Here is a 23,635-nt window from a genome sequence, read left to right as displayed (position 1 = left end):
TTTTCCGTTTATCAGGATTTTCTCAAATGCAAATTTTGTCTTTACGGTTTTCGACTGAAAAAAGTCAAAAGATGGAAGAACTTAATTTCTCATTTGGTTCATTGTCATGCCAAGAAGATCACAAACTGTAACGGGATGATTCCTTCTCTCCAAAAGGTTTGGATTAATTTCCAATGATGAATAAATAAACTTTCTCTTTATACTGAAATTGATTTGCTTTTGAACTTCTTTTAATTTTCTTGGACTAACAATAATTAAACTTATGAGAGTAACTTAGAAACACTAGAATAATTTGACTAACGATACTTAGAGGCTAATGATGAGTAGGAAATGTGGACTAACGATACATAGACGATGATGATGACTCGAAATGGTGGACTAACCATACTTAGACGATTATGATGGCTTGGGAATGTGGACTAACGATACTTAGAGGCTAATGATGAGCAGGAAATGTGGACTAACGATACATAGACTACGATAGGGGCTCAAAATGGCGGACTAACGATACTTAGACGATGATGATGACTCGAAGTGGTGGACTAACCATACTTAAACGATGATGATGGCTTTGGAATGTGGACTAACGATACTTAGACGATGATGATGACTCGAAATGGTGGACTAACGATACTATGGTGAAGGTGGGAACTTGGTGAGGTGGACTAACGATGCATAGGTGATGATTGTGACTCGAAATGGCGCACTAACGTCACTACAATGATGATGGTTATTCTAAATGGTGGACTAACTATACTATGATGATGGCTATTTAGACGGACAAAACTGGCGGTGGGGGAGGTGGAAAGTCGAATCTTGGGATTGATCTAATTAAACGTCGACGAGCTAATTGAATTGGGTCTTGCGCGGATGGATTGATCGTTTCGACTTGCTTCTTCTTTTTGATACTGAGGATGATGATGAGAATGATGAGGGATAAAATAGTGATAATGACAGTGAAGGTAACTAACCAGAAGGAATAGTATTGTGTTCGGTGTATCCAAAGGTGATCACTTGGCAGGTACGATCGAGGCTACAGAAAAGGGGCCTAATTTTTAATGTAGTTAAATCGGTGCTATTTTTGAATAATTTTTCTATCCCTACATCTAATAAAAGTGGGTAACTTAATTCACCGGACTCCCATGCGGCGATTATTCTTCTCACCTTTTCTTTGATCAACACCAGTCGGGTTTGAATTAGTGACATTTTTAAATTTTCATTCGTGGTTCGGGTGGGTCGAGAATGGAAGTCAAGTAACTTATATTCGGGGCTAAGGATGCAAAGTGTAGCTAAGGGTACTAAAAAGGCTTCTTCGAATTGTTGTTGACATTTCTAGCGGATCTCCATTATCTCTACACTATTACAAGGATTGATGTATTGAAATTGGACAACATACGGATTTGAGGTATCGAGAGGGAGAGCGATAGCTTTAAGTGGACCAAAAATGAGTAAGCTGAGGATGAAAAACTTATTATTATTGCCTTTGGATGGACGCTCCAAAGGCAATAATAATGGGTGAGGGGGGATAGATAAATCGGACCTTAGACTTTTGTACTTTTCTTTCAGGTGACTCAGGGTTTCATCGGGGTTCAATAAATGTAACTCTGGCATTAACTGGAAATTGATTCTCTCCGACTCTTCGGGTAGGAAATGAATTGTACTTTGAACGGACGCTTTATCGGTCATATATGCATATTTTCCGATCTTGAATCGATCTTGAGCATCTAACTTAAATGGGTAAGGGGGACAGGAAAGGGTTCGGCCGTAGACTTCTATACTTAGTCCTGGACAATAGACTAAATTCTGATGTGAAATCGGTTTAATTTGGAATAAATCACCATCTTGAATGGTGTGTCGATAATCACATTGGTGTTTCTGCCAATTGATATGGGTATTATTTCCTAATGTAAAGTCACAGACAGAGGATTCAGGGAGGATGATCATGGTGTGAGAACCTTCGGTTCCGAAACTATGTACAGGATTTACACATTGGTTTTTCTCATCAAAAATGACGTGAGAGGGACCAGTATATTCTAATTTACAGAATTCACCTGTGATTTGATTATAATTGATTAAGGTGAAAGGGTCAGCGGTCATTATTCTAACATTAATAACTCTTCTAATGTTAATTTTAACCTAAGGGTATTCACGGTTGGGTCATGATAACAATCCATTGAATAGGTCATTTCTAAGGGGCAAGAGGAACTATAAGGTAGACTAATGTTGAGAACATCGAGGAGAAGTGGACTAAGTTGTTTTAATTTCCAGGCTCGAACTATTTGTAACATTTGGTGTTGAGTTATTTCTAACTTGGAGACTAAACTAGCGATCGAGTGAGCGTTTTCAGGGATAGTCGATTTCCATCTAATGAACGTTTTCTTTTGTTCTTGAACTTCTCGAGATAAGATATCTACTTGTGATTCTAAATTTTCCATAATCTCTTCCAAAATCTTTTGGTTCTTTTCGACAATATGTAAACTTTCTAATTTCTGTTCTAATTCACTCTTCAATTCACTAACTCGGTTACTAGCGGAAACAGCGATTGCGGTTCCAACGGCTCCGAACTCGATGGAAAGGATGCTGGCAGCGGCGATGAGTAACATTACACTCCCGGTGATGATGAACCTTTTACTTCGTATCAATTGTTGTTCGGAGATCACCTGATCATGGACATCCGTACACATTTCTGAGATCGGTTTGAGGAAAGCTTCCTCATACGCATGAAGACACCAGCGCTGCAGAAACTCGTGGTTAAATCCAGCATTAATCATTGATTGGACTAACGGTGGGCAAGGTGAAAGATATTTGGTGCTAATGTCAATTTCAACTGCCCCATTGACGAGAGCGGGTCTCCAGATGATTGGATCTGACTTCCTAGTAGGCTTCACTGATTGGGGGTGCGAGGACGGTTAGTCCTAATAGACTGATTAATAAGACTGGTGAAAATCTGATTGGATTGTTCCTAACTCGAGTGGATCGTCGAGGAGGCAAGGGAATAGGTTCAGATGATTCTGAGTCGGTTGTTTCATTCGACTTAGTCCCCGAGGGTTCGTTATCTTCTAAATTTTCTTGAATTTCGGTTGCCGATGAATTTGGATCTTCGGCAATTGGTTCATCCCAGAGAAAATGATCTGACGAAGAGGGAGCCTTATTCAATTCATCGATTAGAGTATCGGAGCGGCTTGTTATTTTTTTCTCGACTCTATCTTTATGCTCTTTCATTCTACTAACATGGACAAGCTCAATTTTCGATGGATTAGTATCAGATTTTAACTTATAAGTGTTTAGTCCACACCTCTCAATTACGGTAAACGGACCAATCCATGGATGTAACAATTTTTCAGATTTTCGGACATATCGGCGAGGATTAAAGACTCTCACCCTATCATCAGGATGGAAAACGACGGGCGATGACGTTCGTCGTATCTCACTTTATTTGCTGCTTGGCTATTTTCTAAATTGATTCGCGCAGCTTCTCGTCTTTGGTTAATAATTGTTGTTAAAAGTTCAGCGTATTCAGCGGCATTATCACAACCCAAAGTGGTCGAACTATTAATTTCGGAAGGTAATTCAGCTTCATATCCATGTAATAAATAAAAAGGTGAGAATTTGGTTGATGGTCCCAATCGCTATGACTATTATTTACATACATTGACAACATGGTTGCCAACGTTTTGTTAAACCTTTCGGTAAGGCCATTAGTTGCTGGGTGGTAGGCGGTGGTTCTGGTATGTTTCGAGTTAAAAATTTTATATATTTCTTCAATAAACTGGCTCTCAAAACATTTTTCTCGATCGGTGAGGACTTTAAATGGGGCTCCGAATCGACAAACAATCGATTGAGAGAAAAACTTGGCCACCTCTTGAGATGATCCATTTGGGATTGTTTTACATTCGGCCCATCGGGTGAGATAATCGGTAGCGACGATGATATTTTTATTCCCATCCGTGGAGAAGGGAAAGGGTCCCAGTAGGTCCATTCCAACCATTTCAAATGGTCCACCGGCCTTGATGGGCATCATTAGTCCAGGTTTTGGTAGGTTCGCGGACTTTTTCCCTTGACAACTCTCACAAGTCTCTACATGAGAGCGAACATCAAGGTTTAAACTTGGCCACCAATATCGACTTTTTATTTTATTAAGGGTCTTTTGAACCCCGAGATGACCAGAAACAGGATCATCATGACATGTGGTGATAATTTCTGTGACCATGGAGGGTGGAATACAAGGGACTAAATTGGGCCCGGACTCACTTTCAATTAATTTATATAAAGTTTCTTCTCTCACCACAAATCCACTGGTATCGATTGACGGGGAATCTTCCGGAGATTCGAGTGCTCGGATGATCCTGTGCAGAAAATGATCTTTCTTTTGTTTATTTATCAACTTTCTAACAGGACTAATGAGATTAATTTTATAATTTTCAATTGGTTCACTAAATTCTCCCATAGGATTCACTGCATTCCGTGAGAGATAATCGGCCACCACATTCGATTTCCCTGTGGTGTATTTTATTTCGAAATCAATCTGTTCCAACTGGATGGCCCATTTTAACAAGCGATCCGGAAGTTTATCTTTCGTTTGGAGCCAACACAAGGCCCTGTGGTCGGTTAAAACAGTAAAATGGATTCCCATGAGGAACCTTTTTAACTCGGTGAGAGCGAAGACGATAGCCAGACACTCCTTCTCGGTGGTTGAATAGCGAGTCTCGGCTTCATGTAGGAGGCGGCTCAAGTACCAAACTGGCTTCTTTTCTTCGTTAGTAGTATAAAAAGTTAACCTCTGGCACAGTTTTATACAGGGTGTACCAAAGGCAAGAAAATCATCCTACTGTGTGATCTGAATACGGGGTACCCTTTAGGGCACCCTGTATATAGGGTCAAGTATGCAAGTTAACCTCTGGCACACTATGTAAAACCGTCTTTTGGAGCCTTCTGAATACCGGGTGTTCTATGATGGTATCAGATATGGGTTAACTTCTGGCACACTTCAGAAAACTTTCATAAGATGTGTTATTAAATATTATAATGAGATTTTCTATACAAGTACACTTCTAGCACATTTGGCGCCATCTGGTAATTTCCTGATCAACAATTTTGGCTTTTTTAAGCTTCAATATAATAATGTATCTTAGTTCTGATTAGTTGGAAATCTAATGGCTGGCTAAAGGGAGCTTTTTCCACTCCCTCATTGTGTTATCAAATAATTAATTCTATTTATGTCATTTCTAGTTTGAGCTTATAAGTGTAAACATCAAAAAAGTTAATTGTTAATTTTGGGTGAATTTCAACCAATTTGACTACGAAAAGTGTTAATTGTGGATTTTGGATGATCTTCAATCGTTCAACTTTAGTCGGGTAACTTACAAGTGTTAATTGTGGATTTTGGATGATCTTGAGTCGCTCAACTTTTAACCGTGAATCAACGACAATGGAACAGTTTTATATATCAGTTCTCAATAAACTTGTTTACTTCGAGCAGCAATTCCAACTCATAGGTGCTCAAAATCTACGAGATGAACCTATATAAGGTCTATAGATGATTGAATCTAATTTCCCAGGCTGGAAATACATAAAGCAACTGATACTTTTGCATTCGTGTAAGATGTACAAGGATCATGATCATTAAGAAAATCAAGAAAAAGTTTTCTTGGGCAATTGTTTGCATAATTGGCTTTCAGCTCAATTTTATCGATAAATATTTCTCTCTTCAGATTGCAAGTTACTAAATTTGCGAAAAAATCATCAAAACAATTCTCGATATCTTTCAATGTGCAAATTTTCGATTTTCTGTCAAGAGTCCAATTGATGAACGATCTCAACATCTCTGAACCATTCCACTTTTGCGTATACTTAATCTGTGAATTCAGCTTTTTTATCAAATTTTGCTTTCTTTTGAATAAAGAAAACTTCTCGATAATCAGCTCGACGCATCGTGGTATCTGGAAAAGTATTGTTGAAAAGTGTTGTTAAGTCCATGGATGGGTTATCAGGTAAAGAAATGAATAAGGAATCTGTGTCTATGAAAAGAATAGTAGCCTGGTATGACTTTACACACAATTGTCCCTTTGCTAGAATATTTGTTCTATTTATGGCCGTGATTGCAGCTCCTAGTTGAGACACTTGCCTGCTTGCTATTCCGTAGATAGATGATACCGTTAGTTTCATGTGTCGGTCTTCCATTTCCAAACGTGATTGTGTTATCTTGGTATTTGGTAGACATTTATTTGCACATTCAATGCTAAAACACTTTACAATAACTGTATCTCTAATTGTCACGTAGACAGAACAACCAGGCCAAACAAGTCCCAAAGCAACATTTAGAAATTTATCTCTATCTAAATAGTCATAATTTTGATCCGATCCTGTATCTTCTTCTTCTTCTTATTCTTCTTCTATTTCTTCATCTTGATCTGAGTAATCCATAGATAGCTCGGTTATTTTGAACTGCATTGCTGGTAATAGTTTTTCTTCAATGAATTTCTTATATTTGTTACAAAAATCAGGTGCAGAATTAAATTCTCTGACAATTCTTGATAAAACTCCAGGCCTATTTTTCCAAATAATAATTACTAGTTTATCACCTCTTTCGGTAAGATTTTCTTTGTTGAAAACAAATTCTCCACCAATATATTTGTCTTCATATAAATATTGATAAGTTAGTAGATCTTTGGACTGTTTAATAGACTGGTATCGAAAACTTAGATTTTTTTGAATGTTCACTCATTACACGCCTCTTATTACTCGATACTTGCAGCTTACTTGTGTTAGCTATTTTACTTTGAGATGCCCAATGATTGAGTGATGATGGATTATCATCATCAGTTATGGTGTTTTATAGTCAAACGCAATGAATTGATCTGAATCCATTTCGATAAAATCGAAAATTTTACAAAGAATACATGCTTTGAAAATTGAACATGTTTCATCGAATATATTTCTTCTGTCAATCAGTGTAGAATAAGCTCTATCGTAATCATACGATGAAACATTTTGAAGGTAATATTTTCCTTGGCACCAATTAACACCACCAGGATGTTTTTTCTCTTTACCACTAGCATCGGTAATTTTAACATAATGCTCAAGCTTTTCAATAGAAAAGATATAGTCCTTGATTGGTGTGGAATCTTCAGCATGACTTGAAGTGTTTTCAAATGGATACTTAACAATACCAATATTAGAGTTGAATTTACAAAGAAAAACACGTAATCGCAGGCCAATGTAGACACATTGATTTAGAATACGGTACTCTGAAAATCGATAATTGTTTAGATATTTGTCAAGTGTTATTCCATTCTTTATGATTTAATTAATAAATCCTGATTTATGATCCAACACATTTAATGTTGTCAGAAGACGGGTAACCAGCAATGTGTCTTGTATATTGTACTCCAGAGAATTAAATATACAGGGATTTTTTTTGCTTCTGAGAAATTGAGAACAAAAGTATTCCATGCTTAGCTATATCCATGAAGGTGAACCTGAGTTGTCGTGAATCCAAATCAATTTTATTATCATTAAGAATATGAGCTGAAACTGTTGAGAGGTTATGATTTGGTAATTCACTAAACTCAATTACACAACTTTTGTAAAGATCGAAGTTAATCTGAGCCAAAGTTAAACTTTTAACACCTGAATCATGGACGATGAACAGATTCAGTTCATTTTTCAAATTATGAACCAAACAACGATTATAGAGAAATTCAATATCGTATGCATCTGTATTCCAACCAGTCATGCAATGTAATCTTTTTTTATGAGTATGCTATTGATGGTGAATTTGAGAAGATAAATTTCATTATCAAAAACATAAAGTCTATTTTTCGTACCATGCTGTTTCAGAAAATCAGTAAGATGACCAGATGGATTGTAACTTGAATTGTACACATATCTTGTTACGAATTTTTCTGTATCAATCCCTAGTATCGATATGTATACACCACAAATAGTTTCATCTAAAACAGCGTTGTAAATAGACACCGAGAAAAGCTTATCATCCAGAGCTTCCACTGTTGGTACACGATTAGGCTCAGAGGTAACTGTTTCAATATCAAAAGTGATAAAACTTTTTTGTAAGGGTGGATCAGGTTGATATGTTTTTGTAGCATGAAGGGATTCATTAAACCAAGTATAGAGAAAACGTGGAGTAGCACCATTATTTTTTACCTTTAACTCCATGTAAACAAGATGGTAAATCTCCCAATATTGAGTTACTCCAACATAATTGTAACACGTATGCTGATTTTTGAAAAATTTGTGTATCCATTGAGCTGAGTCAAAAGAATCAGTTACGAGTTTTACCAGTCTGGTTTTCTCTGTGACTTTTTCATAGTCACAGAATCGATCGTAAACAGTGAAGTTGTTAGTCGTGAAATAAAGTTCTGTTGGAATCACTTTAAACCCTAAAACTTTTCCATGGCACTGTAGGACTGAAAGTTTGTTAGACATAACGTAAATACCTGGCAAAATTTTCATTTTCATTTTATTGCTGTTGTTGTTCATTTTCACATACAAAAGAAATATTTGTGCTCACAACAGGAAGATTTTTAATCAAAATCTTGTTAGCTATAATTGGTGAACTGGAATGTAGCAGCTTACAACCGTGCGACGTTTTAAACGATGGCTTGCTTAATGTTTTATCAAGTTTGCCTTCATTTCGCAATCGAGCATCAAATTTGATAACGACATAGGCTTCTTCATCCTTCAATGATAATCCTGAAATGGTAAAGAAATTGTATTTAAATTACTCAAGTCCTAAACCGCTCATAAAAGTTCATTCATTTGATCAACTTGATCTTCTTTCATGCTCTCAACATACAAATTAACCATAGGCAATTTTTGAACTGCAAAAATTAACCATTTTCGCAGAAATTGATTCGACTATTAGCTTCAACATAAGCTCTGGCTATTCTTTTCCATCTAACTCATTCTAAGCATAATCATTGTAATGAAAATTTAATCAACTTGCCAGGGTGAAAAGTATCTATTCACCTGTATAGATACTTATTGATGATTTTTAATATGAGTTTTCATGCTGATTATAAGGTAAATGACTACCATAGAACAGTTTGAAGCAAAAAAAGGAACTCAATTGCATAGAATAATACTAACCATAAGAATCTAACTTGGTTCTAGCCTCTGATCTCTTTTTCTCCTTCTTTCATCCTTTCAACATACTAACTAACCATAGACAATTTTTGAACTGCAAAAATTAACCATTTTCGCAGAAATTGATTCGACTATTAGCTTCAACATAAGCTCTGGCTATTCTTTTCCATCTAACTCATTCTAAGCATAATCATTGTAATGAAAATTTAATCAACTTGCCAGGGTGAAAAGTATCTATTCACCAGTATAGATACTTATCATTAGATTTTTAATATTATATATATATAAATATATATATTTAGCAAATTAAATCGAAAAATACTCCTCCAAACAAGTGCCAACCAACCTTCCCATAAGAAAAAATGGAGCTTGCATTGAATATACATACTTCATTGACAAAGCGCCTTCTTGATAATGAAAAATAGCACCATCTTTCATCATGTAAACATAATTATTTTCATTACATCTTCGATCGCGATTATCTATCAATTAATAGATGAGTGTTTTGTGATGCAACTTAAGCCAATACTTGTGATTGTATGTTGAATCATCACTTAACGTTAACTTACAGCAAACTTTCATGTATTAATGATTAAACAGCAAGATATTCGATAGTATTAAGGGTTTTTCAGAAAAGATCAACCTATATCTATGTGTTTTCACAAGAAAAAGATTCAAGTATTTCTGATGATAGGAACTTGAAAATATTTGATAATATTATCGATTTAATGGTGCGATACAGGTCTTGTTGATTCAACGTCAAGTTAATTAATGATAATTATGTTTTCGAAAATGAGTTGAAAAGTCGAATTTGCTGAGTGTTTTGCATCTCTCATTGCAATTTTGAAACCAAAACTCAAGATAAAGCTTACACATCCTCAAGTTAACTTAAACATATGTATTTCTTACACAGATAATTGACAAAACAATTGTTTACAAAAAGAATATTATTGAATTGAAATAAAAGCGTAAATATTACTAAATATGGAATTTGAACTCACTAAAGATATGTATTGAGTGTTTTGATAATGAACAATTGAATCTGAAGTATAATAGACTCACTTACCTGATAACATGATTGCAAGAGAAAACTTGAGTTTTCACCGTATATAAGAACATAAAAGATTTTTCAATAACTCACAGAGAAGTTTTGACTGTTTAATAGTTGATTTGTGTTTTTCACAGTGTTTAATACTTTTGATTTCCTTGTGTACAGATTTTAGTATAAAATTATGGATGTTTTCGATATGGATTTTCATGACACTGATTTTTTACTTACGGAAAAACTTCCAGATTTTATTACGAGAGATGGAACGTAAGAGCCACCTTTAACAGAATTTTTTCAGAAAAATCATCTATTGACGATGCCACTGAAAATTGTGAGCATTCAAGGGAAACATTAGCTGCTGTCGAAAGTTTGATTTCAACTGGTATCCTTGCGGAAAACAATGGACATTCTAACATTGAAAATCAACGTCCGGATGAGATTTGCCAGTCCCCAAGCAAACCTGTCAACCGTAAGAAACCGCCAAAGACTAGCAAATCGTGTAAAAAAAGCAAAAAACAAACACCTAAAACCAAGATCAATGAAACGACTCATAATGAAGAAATAATGCCAAACGAGATGCCAACAGTTGTTACATCCGAAGATTCACCAGTTTCCATATCTCAAACAATGGATCCCATAGAAAGTGACCCTGTTTCTGTTGCCAAAGGTAGAGTAAAATACAATTATCCATTGTACACTCACGTCAAATCTGATACATACTACAAGTTCATCAGAAAAACACAACAGAAAAACAGAAAAATTCATCTTGCTCCACCGGGAGACGACAGTCACCAATACAAGATGATTTTTTGATACCAAATTGTTTTTTCAGCTCTTGGTATCGCCAATCAGTTTTTCTGATGAACTGATGATGATGGTGACTGTCGTCTCCCGGTGGAGCAAGATGAATTTTTCTGTTTTTCTGTTGTGTTTTTCTGATGAACTTGTAGTATGTATCAGATTTGACGTGAGTGTACAATGGATAATTGTATTTTACTCTACCTTTGGCAACAGAAACAGGGTCACTTTCTATGGGATCCATTGTTTGAGATATGGAAACTGGTGAATCTTCGGATGTAACAACTGTTGGCATCTCGTTTGGCATTATTTCTTCATTATGAGTCGTTTCATTGATCTTGGTTTTAGGTGTTTGTTTTTTGCTTTTTTTACACGATTTGCTAGTCTTTGGCGGTTTCTTACGGTTGACAGGTTTGCTTGGGGACTGGCAAATCTCATCCGGACGTTGATTTTCAATGTTAGAATGTCCATTGTTTTCCGCAAGGATACCAGTTGAAATCAAACTTTCGACAGCAGCTAATGTTTCCCTTGAATGCTCACAATTTTCAGTGGCATCGTCAATAGATGATTTTTCTGAAAAAATTCTGTTAAAGGTGGCTCTTACGTTCCATCTCTCGTAATAAAATCTGGAAGTTTTTCCGTAAGTAAAAAATCAGTGTCATGAAAATCCATATCGAAAACATCCATAATTTTATACTAAAATCTGTACACAAGGAAATCAAAAGTATTAAACACTGTGAAAAACACAAATCAACTATTAAACAGTCAAAACTTCTCTGTGAGTTATTGAAAAATCTTTTATGTTCTTATATACGGTGAAACTCAAGTTTTCTTGCAATCATGTTATCAGGTAAGTGAGTCTATTATACTTCAGATTCAATTGTTCATTATCAAAACACTCAATACATATCTTTAGTGAGTTCAAATTCCATATTTAGTAATATTTACGCTTTTATTTCAATTCAATAATATTCTTTTTGTAAACAATTGTTTTGTCAATTATCTGTGTAAGAAATACATATGTTTAAGTTAACTTGAGGATGTGTAAGCTTTATCTTGAGTTTTGGTTTCAAAATTGCAATGAGAGATGCAAAACACTCAGCAAATTCGACTTTTCAACTCATTTTCGAAAACATAATTATCATTAATTAACTTGACGTTGAATCAACAAGACCTGTATCGCACCATTAAATCGATAATATTATCAAATATTTTCAAGTTCCTATCATCAGAAATACTTGAATCTTTTTCTTGTGAAAACACATAGATATAGGTTGATCTTTTCTGAAAAACCCTTAATACTATCGAATATCTTGCTGTTTAATCATTAATACATGAAAGTTTGCTGTAAGTTAACGTTAAGTGATGATTCAACATACAATCACAAGTATTGGCTTAAGTTGCATCACAAAACACTCATCTATTAATTGATAGATAATCGCGATCGAAGATGTAATGAAAATAATTATGTTTACATGATGAAAGATGGTGCTATTTTTCATTATCAAGAAGGCGCTTTGTCAATGAAGTATGTATATTCAATGCAAGCTCCATTTTTTCTTATGGGAAGGTTGGTTGGCACTTGTTTGGAGGAGTATTTTTCGATTTAATTTGCTAAATATATATATTTATATATATATAATATTAAAAATCTAATGATAAGTATCTATACTGGTGAATAGATACTTTTCACCCTGGCAAGTTGATTAAATTTTCATTACAATGATTATGCTTAGAATGAGTTAGATGGAAAAGAATAGCCAGAGCTTATGTTGAAGCTAATAGTCGAATCAATTTCTGCGAAAATGGTTAATTTTTGCAGTTCAAAAATTGTCTATGGTTAGTTAGTATGTTGAAAGGATGAAAGAAGGAGAAAAAGAGATCAGAGGCTAGAACCAAGTTAGATTCTTATGGTTAGTATTATTCTATGCAATTGAGGTCCATCTTCAGCTATTAATATAATAAATCATATATTAATATATGAATAAATTTCAATCAGAATTTCCAATAAGAAATTAGCTTAAAAAAATTCAATAAGATTTACCTGAAGTAAGAGCCACTGAGAGTGTTAAAATAAGAGAAACGATAACCAATAGTTTCACCATTTTGATATTAATTAGAATTGGAATGAAAGTTGGTTAAAAGTATTAGTTGATTAAGTGAGTTAACTGTAAATATTTTCTGTTTTCAAATGAGCCTTTTTATATTGAAATTTACTAATTTATCGATGATTAGATCCACAACAAACCCTTTATTGTTTGATACAATTTCTTTTATCTCATTGATTGTGACTAGGGTACAATTGGAAAAGAAACTCTTGAATTCACAATTATCCATGGAAACTATTAATATAATACATCTATCAGTGTTATCGATGTGATTTAAACGTGTTTAATGAGAGTCCATTTGTACCAATCAAATGATAGCAAAGAGACTCAACTTAATTTATAAATAGATTAAAAATATAAGTTCATTCATTTTATCAATTAGATTCCTTCACAATTATATACTTAAGTAATTGTATTGCGTAATATAACTTCAAATCGGTTAGTTGGTCAGCAACTACCGGTCGAGTTACATAACCATAGATGGCGACAGTATATTACTAACCTTCATATTTATAATCAAGATACAGTTTTGGGTACGGACAATTTCAGGTACTTGACTGTAATTGTTTTACTCTTTAAATTCATTCAAATTGCATTTTCCCCTTCTAACCAAAAGGTTTTTCTCAAATGATCGTTGAATAGTTAACTCATTTATCCCATAACAATACAATCAGCATCAAGCTCTAAATGAATATTAAGCTTCTTCTCTATCAACACACTGATCTTGCGATTGTAAAATGTAGACTGTAAAAGAGAGAGAGAGAGAGATTGGTTTTCAATGGCTGTTGCGGCCTTCGGGGGCTTCCCCACTAGTTGGGGAGCTCGGCTAATTCCACGCTTTCGCGTATTCGCGCCTACCCGACTATTTTAGCCGACGTACTCAATCGGCTGTATATAGTTTAAACTACGGGTCCCGGGGGAAGGGGTGAGGTTATTCGTAGGGGCCTAATCCCACGCCAGAGGCTTCTCTCCCCAATGCTGGATCATAGCATCAGTACTCGCCTCTGTCAGGAGTCGAACGCGGAGCCACAGAGTTAGTAAGGCCAATGTAAAGGCTTACCCTCGTCGCTAACCACTGGACTACAGCAGAGAGAGAGAGAGAGAGAGAGAGAGAGAGAGAGAGAGAGAGAGAGAGAGAGAGAGAGAGAGAGAGAGAGACCGAAAGTTCAATGATAGAAAACCAAAAATTGTTATAAGAAATTCAGTTATCATGAATGATGGTGAGAAATGAAATCACCTTAAATCTTATCATGAAAACATAGAAAAAGTTTGGCAACAACAAACATCTTAATCAAAGAAATTAATAAAAGAATAGTTATCATTATCTTATCCATGATTTCAAAAGATATCAGAACTTTCATCAAGAAATTGAGAGTTAAATTCAGTCTCAGAACATTTTGACTCTGTTACTTTTTTCTCACTGGTTGATTGAAAGAAAACACAACACAATTCAATCAGAATTTTCTCAGATTAATCTATTATTATTATCAGAATTCAATCATGATAATACTAATCAAGAATCATTATTAATATGTAATAATGATCGTCATAATCAATGACCAATATCATCTCAATTTATCATCATTTGTAACCCATCTATAAGATAAGAAAATCAAATTCATAATCTATTGGGAATAAAGTTTATCTAATGATTTTTTTTTCTGATTCTTATCATGAGCACGATGATGATAATCTGTCATTTGAACACAAAGAGTAATAGTTATTACTCTTTGCTTAAAAGTGTTGAAAACTGTGATTAAATTGAATTAGCAAGTTTTCTTATACTTTTCTTAATTTCTGAACTGAATTTAATCATTAATTAGAACTGAGGTGAAAGTTAGTTAAAAGTATTAGTAGATTGAGTGATTTAACTGTAAATATTTTCTGTTTTCAAATGAGCAGTGAAAAGGTTTTGCTTTGTATTCAATTTTGCAAGACAGTGTAAGAAGAAGGAAGTGTAAGGAAAGTAGAATCAACCAGCTGATCAGAGTTTTATTGGTACCCATCAAGATTATTTACTCATGGACTCGTTTAACTGGTAAATTAACCTCTAATCTCCCGATGAAAGTTTCCTCATCAATCTTGGACTTTCTGGTTTGTGTAATAAAGATCATCTTTCAACAATATACATGTATTCCAAAGCTCCATCTAAGAATGGAATGAACTACTTAAGAGTTTTGCTGAAAAAAATTTGTTTCTACTTGTTAACGAAAAACTTTCATTATTGTTCTGAATTAATTTGTCTATTTCTTGTGACTTTTCGAGTGCTTAATGATTTGTATTCAACCTTCTTGCCACGATGGATAGACCAATATGCCCATATGTCGTAAACAGAAGCGCAAGTAAGTAGATAATCTCGTTCTTTGTTTTTGTTTTAATTTCAATCAAGGTGAATGAAGAAAAAAATTATTGATCATCTTTTCGTTTGATTTTTTAAGGTTATGTGCCGAAGAGAATAACTAAAACTACTCTTTTAGACTATAAGGGGATACCTGAATATACAGAGTCTCCTGGGGCCTTGAAATATCGGAAGAAAACGTGCCTTCGATCATACAAACCATCGGATAAAGCACCAGATCCAAATGATTATCGGAAAGTTGGATGTGAATATTTACTTAAAATGCGAAAGTTTGGGGGAACGACTGAAATAAACGGCGAAAGTTTTTTGGTCTTCAAATACCCAGAAATGCTTACAACCCTTGAAGCAACAGTAAATGATCTGGGCATCACAGAAATTGACGAGTTAAAACTTCCAAGACGCAGCATGAAAGATTTTAAGAGACCCGAATACTTTCTCGAGATCGAGAAAACTGATGAGTTTGTTTACCATATGAAACGAGCAAAATTTACTCCGTTACTCTTTTCCTGCGTTTATTGCGATTGGGACTCGACTGATCTTTCGGAGGTGAAAAAACATTTATTTGGACGAAAAGTCGGAAAAAAGGAAAAAAGTTTCCTTGTGATCGATTGTAAAGAGAGAATGGTAAAAGATGGAATCGAATATTCATCTGATGAAGTTCCAATCGATCATCCACCACCTCGAATGTTCCCATGGGCATTAATTTCATGCGTCAGACCAGAGATGGTTCGTTATAAAGGAAAATTCGACTTAACAGATGCAATTAAAGCCCAATGGAATCTATTAATGCTCGACAAGAGACCCAAATATCATCGCTTAGTCAAATAACTTCTATTGTAATTACACTTACACTTAGATACATTTCCACCATTTTCCGCATATCCAATGATCTTGGTCTTACATTCAATCATAAAGATGGACCGAGCAGTTAGACTAACCGACGAATATGATGTTCCAGGTCTAGTTTTCTAACTGGTCCATCTTCAGATTTTACAATTTGTATAAAGAACAGAGAAACAATACATTTAATATAATTAATTGTGATTAGAGTAAAACTGCAACACTTGTACCTAATAAATGAACATTTTCAGCATCACGAAGAGTTTCAGACAAAATATTTAACCCTCAATACAGAGACGCAACATAATTGAATAGACTAGAACATAATTTTGGTTACCTGGTTATTCATGATCAGCGATTTTTCATTTATTTTGTTGAAACTTTCTGGTTCTCATAATAATTATCTTGCGAGAAGATGATTCAGGGCTCCATCTAAGAATGAAAAAAGTTACCAATGAAGTTTTGTTGGGATAAATTCTGAGAACTTGGACAACACCAAATTGTATTAGTTTCTTATTTTCCAAGTCAAATCTTCCGTTCCTTGATTGTTTCGTTACAACTAAGTGTTCTTAATCACGATGGATCCACCCAAATGTTCATCTGAAATAAAAACAAGTAAAGGTAAATAGATAATCTCGTTCTTTGTTTTAATTTATTTACTTGACTTTAAATGAGCCAAGGAATATTATCTTCACGTTAACTTTTCTTTTCAGGTTTGGTGCCTAAGAAGCTCGAACCAAATTTCGTCAATATGGGGCTTACAAGGGGCAGTATTCGAACTGTGCCTGATTATTCGCGAATTCCTAAGAAAACTGCACGTAAGTACTTCCTCTTTATGTCTAAGATTCCACTAAGAACTGTTTGTTTTTCCGTTTACTTTTCTTTTTGTTAATAGGTTTTCTACCATTGGAACCAGACAGATTTATATTGGAAATTCAGTTTAAGAATGTTAATCTTTTCGAATTTCTGAAGATACCTGATTACTCAGAATCTCCTGGGGCCTTGAAATATCGGAAGAAAACGTGCCTTCGATCATACAAACAATCGGATAAAGCACCAGATCCAAATGATTACCGAAAAGTTGGATGTGAATATTTACTTAAATTGCGAAGACTTGTAGGAATGAAAACAAGATATGGTCAGCCTATTGGGTTTTTTATGTACCCAGAAATGTTTCTATCCATTGATGCATTAGAAAATGAATTGGGTTATACTCAAAGCCAATTAGCAGGAGCCAAACGATGTTTCAAGTCCGATTCATATAAGTTAGATTGCTATCTCGAGAATACTGATGAGTTTGTTTACCATATGAAACGAGCAAAATTTACTCCGTTACTCTTTTCCTGCGTTTATTGCGATTGGGACTCGACTGATCTTTCGGAGGTGAAAAAACATTTATTTGGACTAAAAGTCGGAAAAAAGGATAAAAGTTTCCTTGTGATCGATTGTAAAGAGAGAATGGTAAAAGATGGAATCGAATTTCCATCTAATGAAGTTCCAATCGATCATCCACCACCTCGCATGTTCCCTTGGACTCTAATCAAATGTGTCAACCCAGAGATGGTTCGTTATAAAGGAGAATTTGACTTGACAGAGACAATTAAAGCTCAATGGAATCTACTAATGCTCGATAAAAGACCCAAAAGTCACAGACTTACAAAATAAATTTTTTATTGGTCAGCTCTCTTTCATTTACTTAAAACTTTCCAAATCAATATCCATCTTTATCAATTTAGGACGAAACTATACCAAGGAAAAATCAAGCAAATGACCGAGCAAAAAATAACTTAAAAACATTCAAATTGGCCATAATTTTCATTTACGTTTTCTTATTCATAGATCTTCTTTCATCCACTGATACAACAAGTAAATTTTTCCCAATACTTTTGGTAGGAGCTTTACATGTGTACTGTAATTCTGTTTATTCAAATCAATTTGTTCGTATTTTTTGTATCGTCAACAATACAATATGTATAATTATTTACACCCATTCTAATATAAATCTATCTACAATCGAATCGAGACAATTACTTTAAGATTAACAACCTCGGGTGATCGGTGAGTATTTTAAGGTCCTTTCGATACTAGTAAAATTATCTTTGGTCTTTGAGATGAATTGATCTTTTTTCGGTTGTTTCTCAGGTCAGATCTTTTCGCGATTCTTTTCAAGAACTGGTCTCTAAGAATATCAATATAAAGAGAGTTTCGTCTAGAAACGATCAAAGTGAACAAGCTAATCAATTAATGAGTAGCTTTACACAAAAAGATTACAAAGATGAAGGTGAGAGGGAAAAGGTCAACAATTTGACTTTGATATATATTAATACTATCTCACCTTTTTCTACTTGATAGTTATTAGAAGTACTGTTATACAACTAAAGATCTAAAGAGCTAAAGGGTGTTTCGTTCGAGAACGACAAAAGTAAACGAATTAATCAATCCCTCAATCGCCCTAAAAAATGATATAAATGATGATTAAGAAAAAGATGTGATAAAATTTAAGGTAAAAATGAAAAACAACAGAGATCAAAGGAAAAGTGTTGACCTTTCCCTTATTATCGCCTTCATCTTTATCATCTTTTAGATGAGTTAATTTACTGATTAGTTTGTGTACCTTGGTCGTTTTTAAACGAAACACTATTTACAATCATCATGATGATAACTATTAATAATAGATTTCATCTTCTCGTTTCTTGATTAGATAAACAAATGTTAAGAGAATCATCATCATAAGTAACATCAAGTTGAAACTCATTATCAAAGAGTAAGAAGTTACTACTCTTTACTCATTATGTTGATTGTATTTTTTAATTGTTTGAAGAATCAATTGACCATCACAATGACTATAAACTTTTTCTTAATCTTTTTGTGTCTGATCTCCAATGCATCTTAATTATTAATAGTTTTCTTTTTTAACTTGTATCTCTCTTTCTCTCTACTTTTTGGTTTTCGTAATAATTACCTAGAATTAAGCAAAATGACCTTATTGACCAGAAAAAGAAGCTTATAATGGTCTATCTTGAGAGTAACAAATTTATCGGAACATTACATTTATTTAAAGGACAATTAAAATTTTCATAAGGATAGTCAGGCCGGAACGAGCCCGTGAAATACTGAGCCCAAGACTCTAACTTCTCGGCCAGCGATTCGGCTAGCGAAAGTCTGATCCAAGGCCCCGTCTATTGTGTGTAAAATGATTAACGTTAAGTTTATTCCACGTTAAACTGATTTGGTGCCTGATTAAGAAACAATTAAATGGAGCAACGAATATTTAAGTTGATTAGTTTAATCGTGATTAACACCAATCAAGCAAAACAATAGAAAATGTTCAATAAACTCTATTTGATTTACAAGAATAAGACTGAAGAGATTTACCAATGAGTTTTGTAAAGGGAAATTTCTCAGAACTTGATATTTATCGAGATAATTTACTTATCGACTCATTGTATTGTTAAGTAAACCTCTAATCTGATGAAAATTTGTCATCAATATTTATCTTCCTGCTTTATATTATATTTAACAAGCTATTCAAGAGCTCATTCTCAAAGTGAAGAGAACTACTAACACGTTTCGTTGAAAGAAATTTGTTTCATCTTGCAAACGAAAAACTCTGATATTGTTCTGAATTTATTTTTCTTTTTGAGAATTTTACTATCTGACCACAATGAATGTCGCAAGAAGGAGTATATATATGGGTGACCAAAGTAAATTAATAATCTAAGTTTTGATTTATAAATATGAATAAGGAAAAAAATGGCTGATTATTTTTTTGTTTAATTTCCTTTTCAGATTATGTGCCCAAGAAATCTAATGTGAATTTTGTTTCTCAATTCGATTTGATGATGTTACCTGAATATACAGAGTCTCCTGGAGCCTTGAAATATCGGAAGAAAACCTGCCTTCGATCATACAAACCATTGGATAAAGCACCAAACCCAAATGATTATCGGAAAGTTGGTTGTGAATATTTACTTAGAATGCGAAAGTATGATGGAATGACTGAAATCGACGGCCAGTCTATAATGATCTTTATCTACCCGGAAATGCTTTTGACGTACGAAACATTGAAAGAGTTGGGCCATCCTGAAATTCAACCATCGAAGCTTCCATTGCGCAGCATGAAAGAGTTTAAGAGACCCGAATACTTTCTCGAGATCGAGAAAACTGATGAGTTTGTTTACCATATGAAACGAGCAAAATTTACTCCGTTACTCTTTTCCTGCGTTTATTGTGATTGGGACTCGACTGATCTATCGAAGGTGAAAAAACATTTATTTGGACTAAAAGTCGGGAAAAAGGAAAAAAGTTTCCTTGTGATCGAATGTAAAGAGAGAATGATAAAAGATGGAATCCAATTTCCATCTGATGAAGTTCCAATCGATCATCCACCACCTCGCATGTTCCCTTGGGCTCTAATCAAATGTGTCAACCCAGAGGTGTTGAGAGCTAGAGGAAAATTCACATTAACAGAGACAATTAAAGCTCAATGGAATCAGTTAATGTTTGACAAGCGGCCCAAAAAACATCGACCTGTCAATTAATTATGTTCTACTTATTCGATTTTTGTTTTACTGACCTGAAACTGTCTATACCAATTAGCACCTTCGTCAGCTTAATGTAATTTCGAAGTGAAAAACAAATTAATGAATAAAAATCAGGATTTCCAATTAGAAACTAATTCAATGTTTTACCTGAACTAACAGCCACCGAGAAGATAAAAATAATAGAAACGATATCCAAAAGTCTTACCACTTATGTTATCATTTATAATTACATTATACACATTATTGTAATACTTGTATTTTAAAATGTCAGGACCGAAGACGAAAGTTTATTATCAGACCAATTATAACAGTAGTATGAAAACCTCCGCTTCTGGCTCAGAAGCGGAAACGGAAATGGAGGTGGGGATCAGAAAACGTTCTAGAACATTCTAGAAAGTTCAATGAACTGTCTGGGATGACGTCAATAGTGTCTTGAAACCATCATTCGATGTTAGGACTAATGAACTGAGTAGAATGACGTTATCAATAAAAAATGATGCAATAAAAATAGGTATAAAAAGCACTAGTCTTTGTTAGATAATCATTATTATCAAAATGTGTCAATCAGAGTTGGAGTTGATGAATCTACTGAAGAGCAAAGAATTCTCAGACAAATATGAATCTTTCTTGGTCAAAAATGATCTAATATAAGAATAAAGTTATTAAAAATGTATAAATACTTGTAACAATTTATTTAATCGGTCAATCATGAGTGATCTAGTCTACGCGTTGCTGCTTTTCCTCGCTCTAACCATTCTCATAATCTTTAGGTATTATTTCATCATCTCTTTTGTTCAAAATGAAAATAGCTAATCTCGTGTCATTATGGGATTATGGTCAAAAAATTCCTCTGAACAATCGAATGAAAAAATTCAATGCAGATGTATAAAAAATGGTCTACAGACTCTTCTAACATTTGAATCAGGAAAGGATTCTTGTTGTTCTTGTTCTTGATGTTGTTGATGATGATGATCTGTTAGTAAATATATATAGTTAATAGTTGATTTATTCATGAAATATTATTATAACAATGATAATTCAAACCTACCATTTGGAATCACAGTAGCATTATCCCTTGTATTTGTCATATTAGGATCAAAAACCATTGCTGCAAAAACAAAATAAAAATATTATTAATCACATCATTAATAAAGGATCATTCTTCAAACTTACCGAATAAAAAAAACAATTGAAGAGGAGCACGAAACAAATACATTGTTATTAAAATAACAAAACAAATTAAATCAGATAACTTGATAAACAGATAACACGATAATATTAACTGTAAGGTTACAAATGAAAAAAATGTAAACAAGAAAAGTTAGCAGGAAAAAGTAAACAGGAAACAGAATGGTCACGTGAAGTGTTACTTAGTAACAAAAATCATGTGACCATTCAACCGCATTATTTAAATAAATTTCTATTAATTAATAAAATAGACAATAATTTTTCCCCCACTTCCGCTTCTGAGTGGTTCAGAAGCGGAGGTTTTATTACTACTTATAACTCTATGAGCTATGAAAAGGATGGAAAATTTTCTTGTAAGACTTTGGCTTCTTTGGAAGTTATCAAAATGTTGGATAATCTTCGAGTTAAAATGATAATCTCGAAAGTTGAAGGTTCAAGAAGCCACAAGGGTATTGGTACAATTGCCTTTCGTCCTTAAGATAATTAATAACTTGTTTCCAATCGACGTCTTTGGTTCCTGATTCAGTTGAAGTTGAAACCATGTAATTGATCAAACCTTCAACATCTCCATTGTTCAAATATTCAATGATCTTGGACTTATGTTCGAGGATAAAGGTGACTAAATCAGCTCGACCAACTGATAAATACGATGCACCAGATCCAAATGATTACCGAAAAGTTGGATGTGAATATTTGCTTAAACTAAGAAAGATTGTAGGAAGAACTCAAATAGACGGGCAACATTTTGTGATCTTTAACTCGATACAAATGATTTTAAGCATCGAAACATTAGAGAATGAGCTGGGCCATCCTGAAATTGACGAGACGAAACTTGAAACTAAAGAGTCTTTAGTAAAGACTATAAAAAGTTTAAGAAGCCTGAAAACTTTCTCGAGAATACTGATGAGTTTGTTTACCATATGAAACGAGCAAAAATTACTCCGTTACTCTTTTCTTGTGTTTATTGTGATTGGGACTCGACTGATCTTTCGGAGGTGAAAAAACATTTATTTGGACGAAAAGTCGGAAAAAAGGATAAAAGTTTCCTTGTGATCGATCGTAAAGAGAGAATGATAAAAGATGAAATTAAAGCCCAATGGAATCTATTAATGCTCGAAAAGAGACCCAAATATCATTGATAAATCAAATAAATTCTCTACGTGGTTGACCCTTTTTCACTGAACCGAAATCTTCCAAAGCAATATTCATCATCATCAATCGAAATTAAACCGCCGACAAAAATATTCTAGGGACAAGCCAGTACGATTAGAATTATATGATACAAGTAGTTCGTCTTGGAGATGAAGATCAATGTCAATAGAATCGGTTAGTTGCAATTACCGGTCGAGTTACATAACAATAGATGGCGACAGTATATTATTAATACTAACCTCACATTTATAATCAAGAATCTTGATTCAAGATATTAATAATTGTTTTACTCTTTAAATATATTCAAATTTTATTTTCTCCTTCTAACCAAACATTTTACGTTATTGGTATGGCTATAAAACTTATAAGAATTTACTTTTCGATAAAAAAAGATGTTGATTCATAGCTGAATTTTTCAATTCTAATAAAAAGCTAGACTCAGTCACACAATATTATCCATTCAAAAGTTTTTCTCAAATGATCGTTGAATAGT

The 23,635-nt window shown here is 34.0% G+C and overlaps 2 protein-coding genes and 1 long non-coding RNA gene across 5 annotated transcripts; 2 read left to right on the top strand and 1 right to left on the bottom strand.

Annotated features, from left to right (window-relative positions):
- Positions 1-14,193: 14,193 nt before the first annotated feature.
- LOC128391575 (uncharacterized) lies at positions 14,194-18,436 on the top strand. Of its 2 annotated transcripts, none has more exons than XR_008325827.1 (3): positions 14,194-15,401; positions 15,498-16,879; positions 16,972-17,759. XR_008325827.1 is itself a non-coding variant. In XM_053351482.1 (3 exons), the coding sequence occupies exons 1-3, from the start codon at positions 16,837-16,839 to the stop codon at positions 17,921-17,923; spliced, it is 918 nt and encodes a 305-aa protein (XP_053207457.1). In that variant the 5' UTR covers positions 16,740-16,836; the 3' UTR covers positions 17,924-18,436. The 2 variants fall into 2 exon arrangements, 1 of the variants encoding a protein (XP_053207457.1); XM_053351482.1 differs by lacking the exon at positions 14,194-15,401 and having other exon boundaries at positions 16,740-16,879; positions 16,972-17,076; positions 17,154-18,436.
- A 1,077-nt stretch (positions 18,437-19,513) lies between these two features.
- LOC128391576 (uncharacterized) lies at positions 19,514-20,932 on the top strand. Its single transcript, XM_053351483.1, has 2 exons — positions 19,514-19,962; positions 20,048-20,932. The coding sequence occupies exons 1-2, from the start codon at positions 19,923-19,925 to the stop codon at positions 20,797-20,799; spliced, it is 792 nt and encodes a 263-aa protein (XP_053207458.1). The 5' UTR covers positions 19,514-19,922; the 3' UTR covers positions 20,800-20,932.
- Positions 20,512-22,132, bottom strand: LOC128391579 (uncharacterized). Of its 2 annotated transcripts, XR_008325829.1 has the most exons (5): positions 21,976-22,132; positions 21,851-21,910; positions 20,950-21,775; positions 20,835-20,869; positions 20,512-20,704 (listed from the first exon to the last, which is right to left on the bottom strand). It is a non-coding gene; the product is annotated as an uncharacterized LOC128391579 (long non-coding RNA). The 2 variants fall into 2 exon arrangements; XR_008325828.1 differs by having other exon boundaries at positions 20,835-21,775.
- Positions 22,133-23,635: the final 1,503 nt, after the last annotated feature.

This window comes from Panonychus citri, unplaced genomic scaffold, assembly GCF_014898815.1.
Source record: "Panonychus citri isolate SS breed McGregor unplaced genomic scaffold, ASM1489881v1 Contig00134, whole genome shotgun sequence".
Lineage (NCBI taxonomy): Eukaryota > Metazoa > Arthropoda > Arachnida > Trombidiformes > Tetranychidae > Panonychus > Panonychus citri.
This window is presented reverse-complemented; position numbering and strand designations above follow the sequence as displayed.

Coding starts and splice junctions, on each gene's coding strand:
- LOC128391575 (XM_053351482.1), top strand. CDS start 16,837: ATGGATCCACCCAAATGTTCATCTGAAATAAAAACAAGTAAAG. Junction 16,880..16,971: donor TGAAATAAAAACAAGTAAAG/GTAAATAGATAA, acceptor TTTTCTTTTCAG/GTTTGGTGCCTAAGAAGCTC. Junction 17,077..17,153: donor AATTCCTAAGAAAACTGCAC/GTAAGTACTTCC, acceptor TTTTGTTAATAG/GTTTTCTACCATTGGAACCA.
- LOC128391576 (XM_053351483.1), top strand. CDS start 19,923: ATGAATGTCGCAAGAAGGAGTATATATATGGGTGACCAAA. Junction 19,963..20,047: donor TATATATATGGGTGACCAAA/GTAAATTAATAA, acceptor TTTCCTTTTCAG/ATTATGTGCCCAAGAAATCT.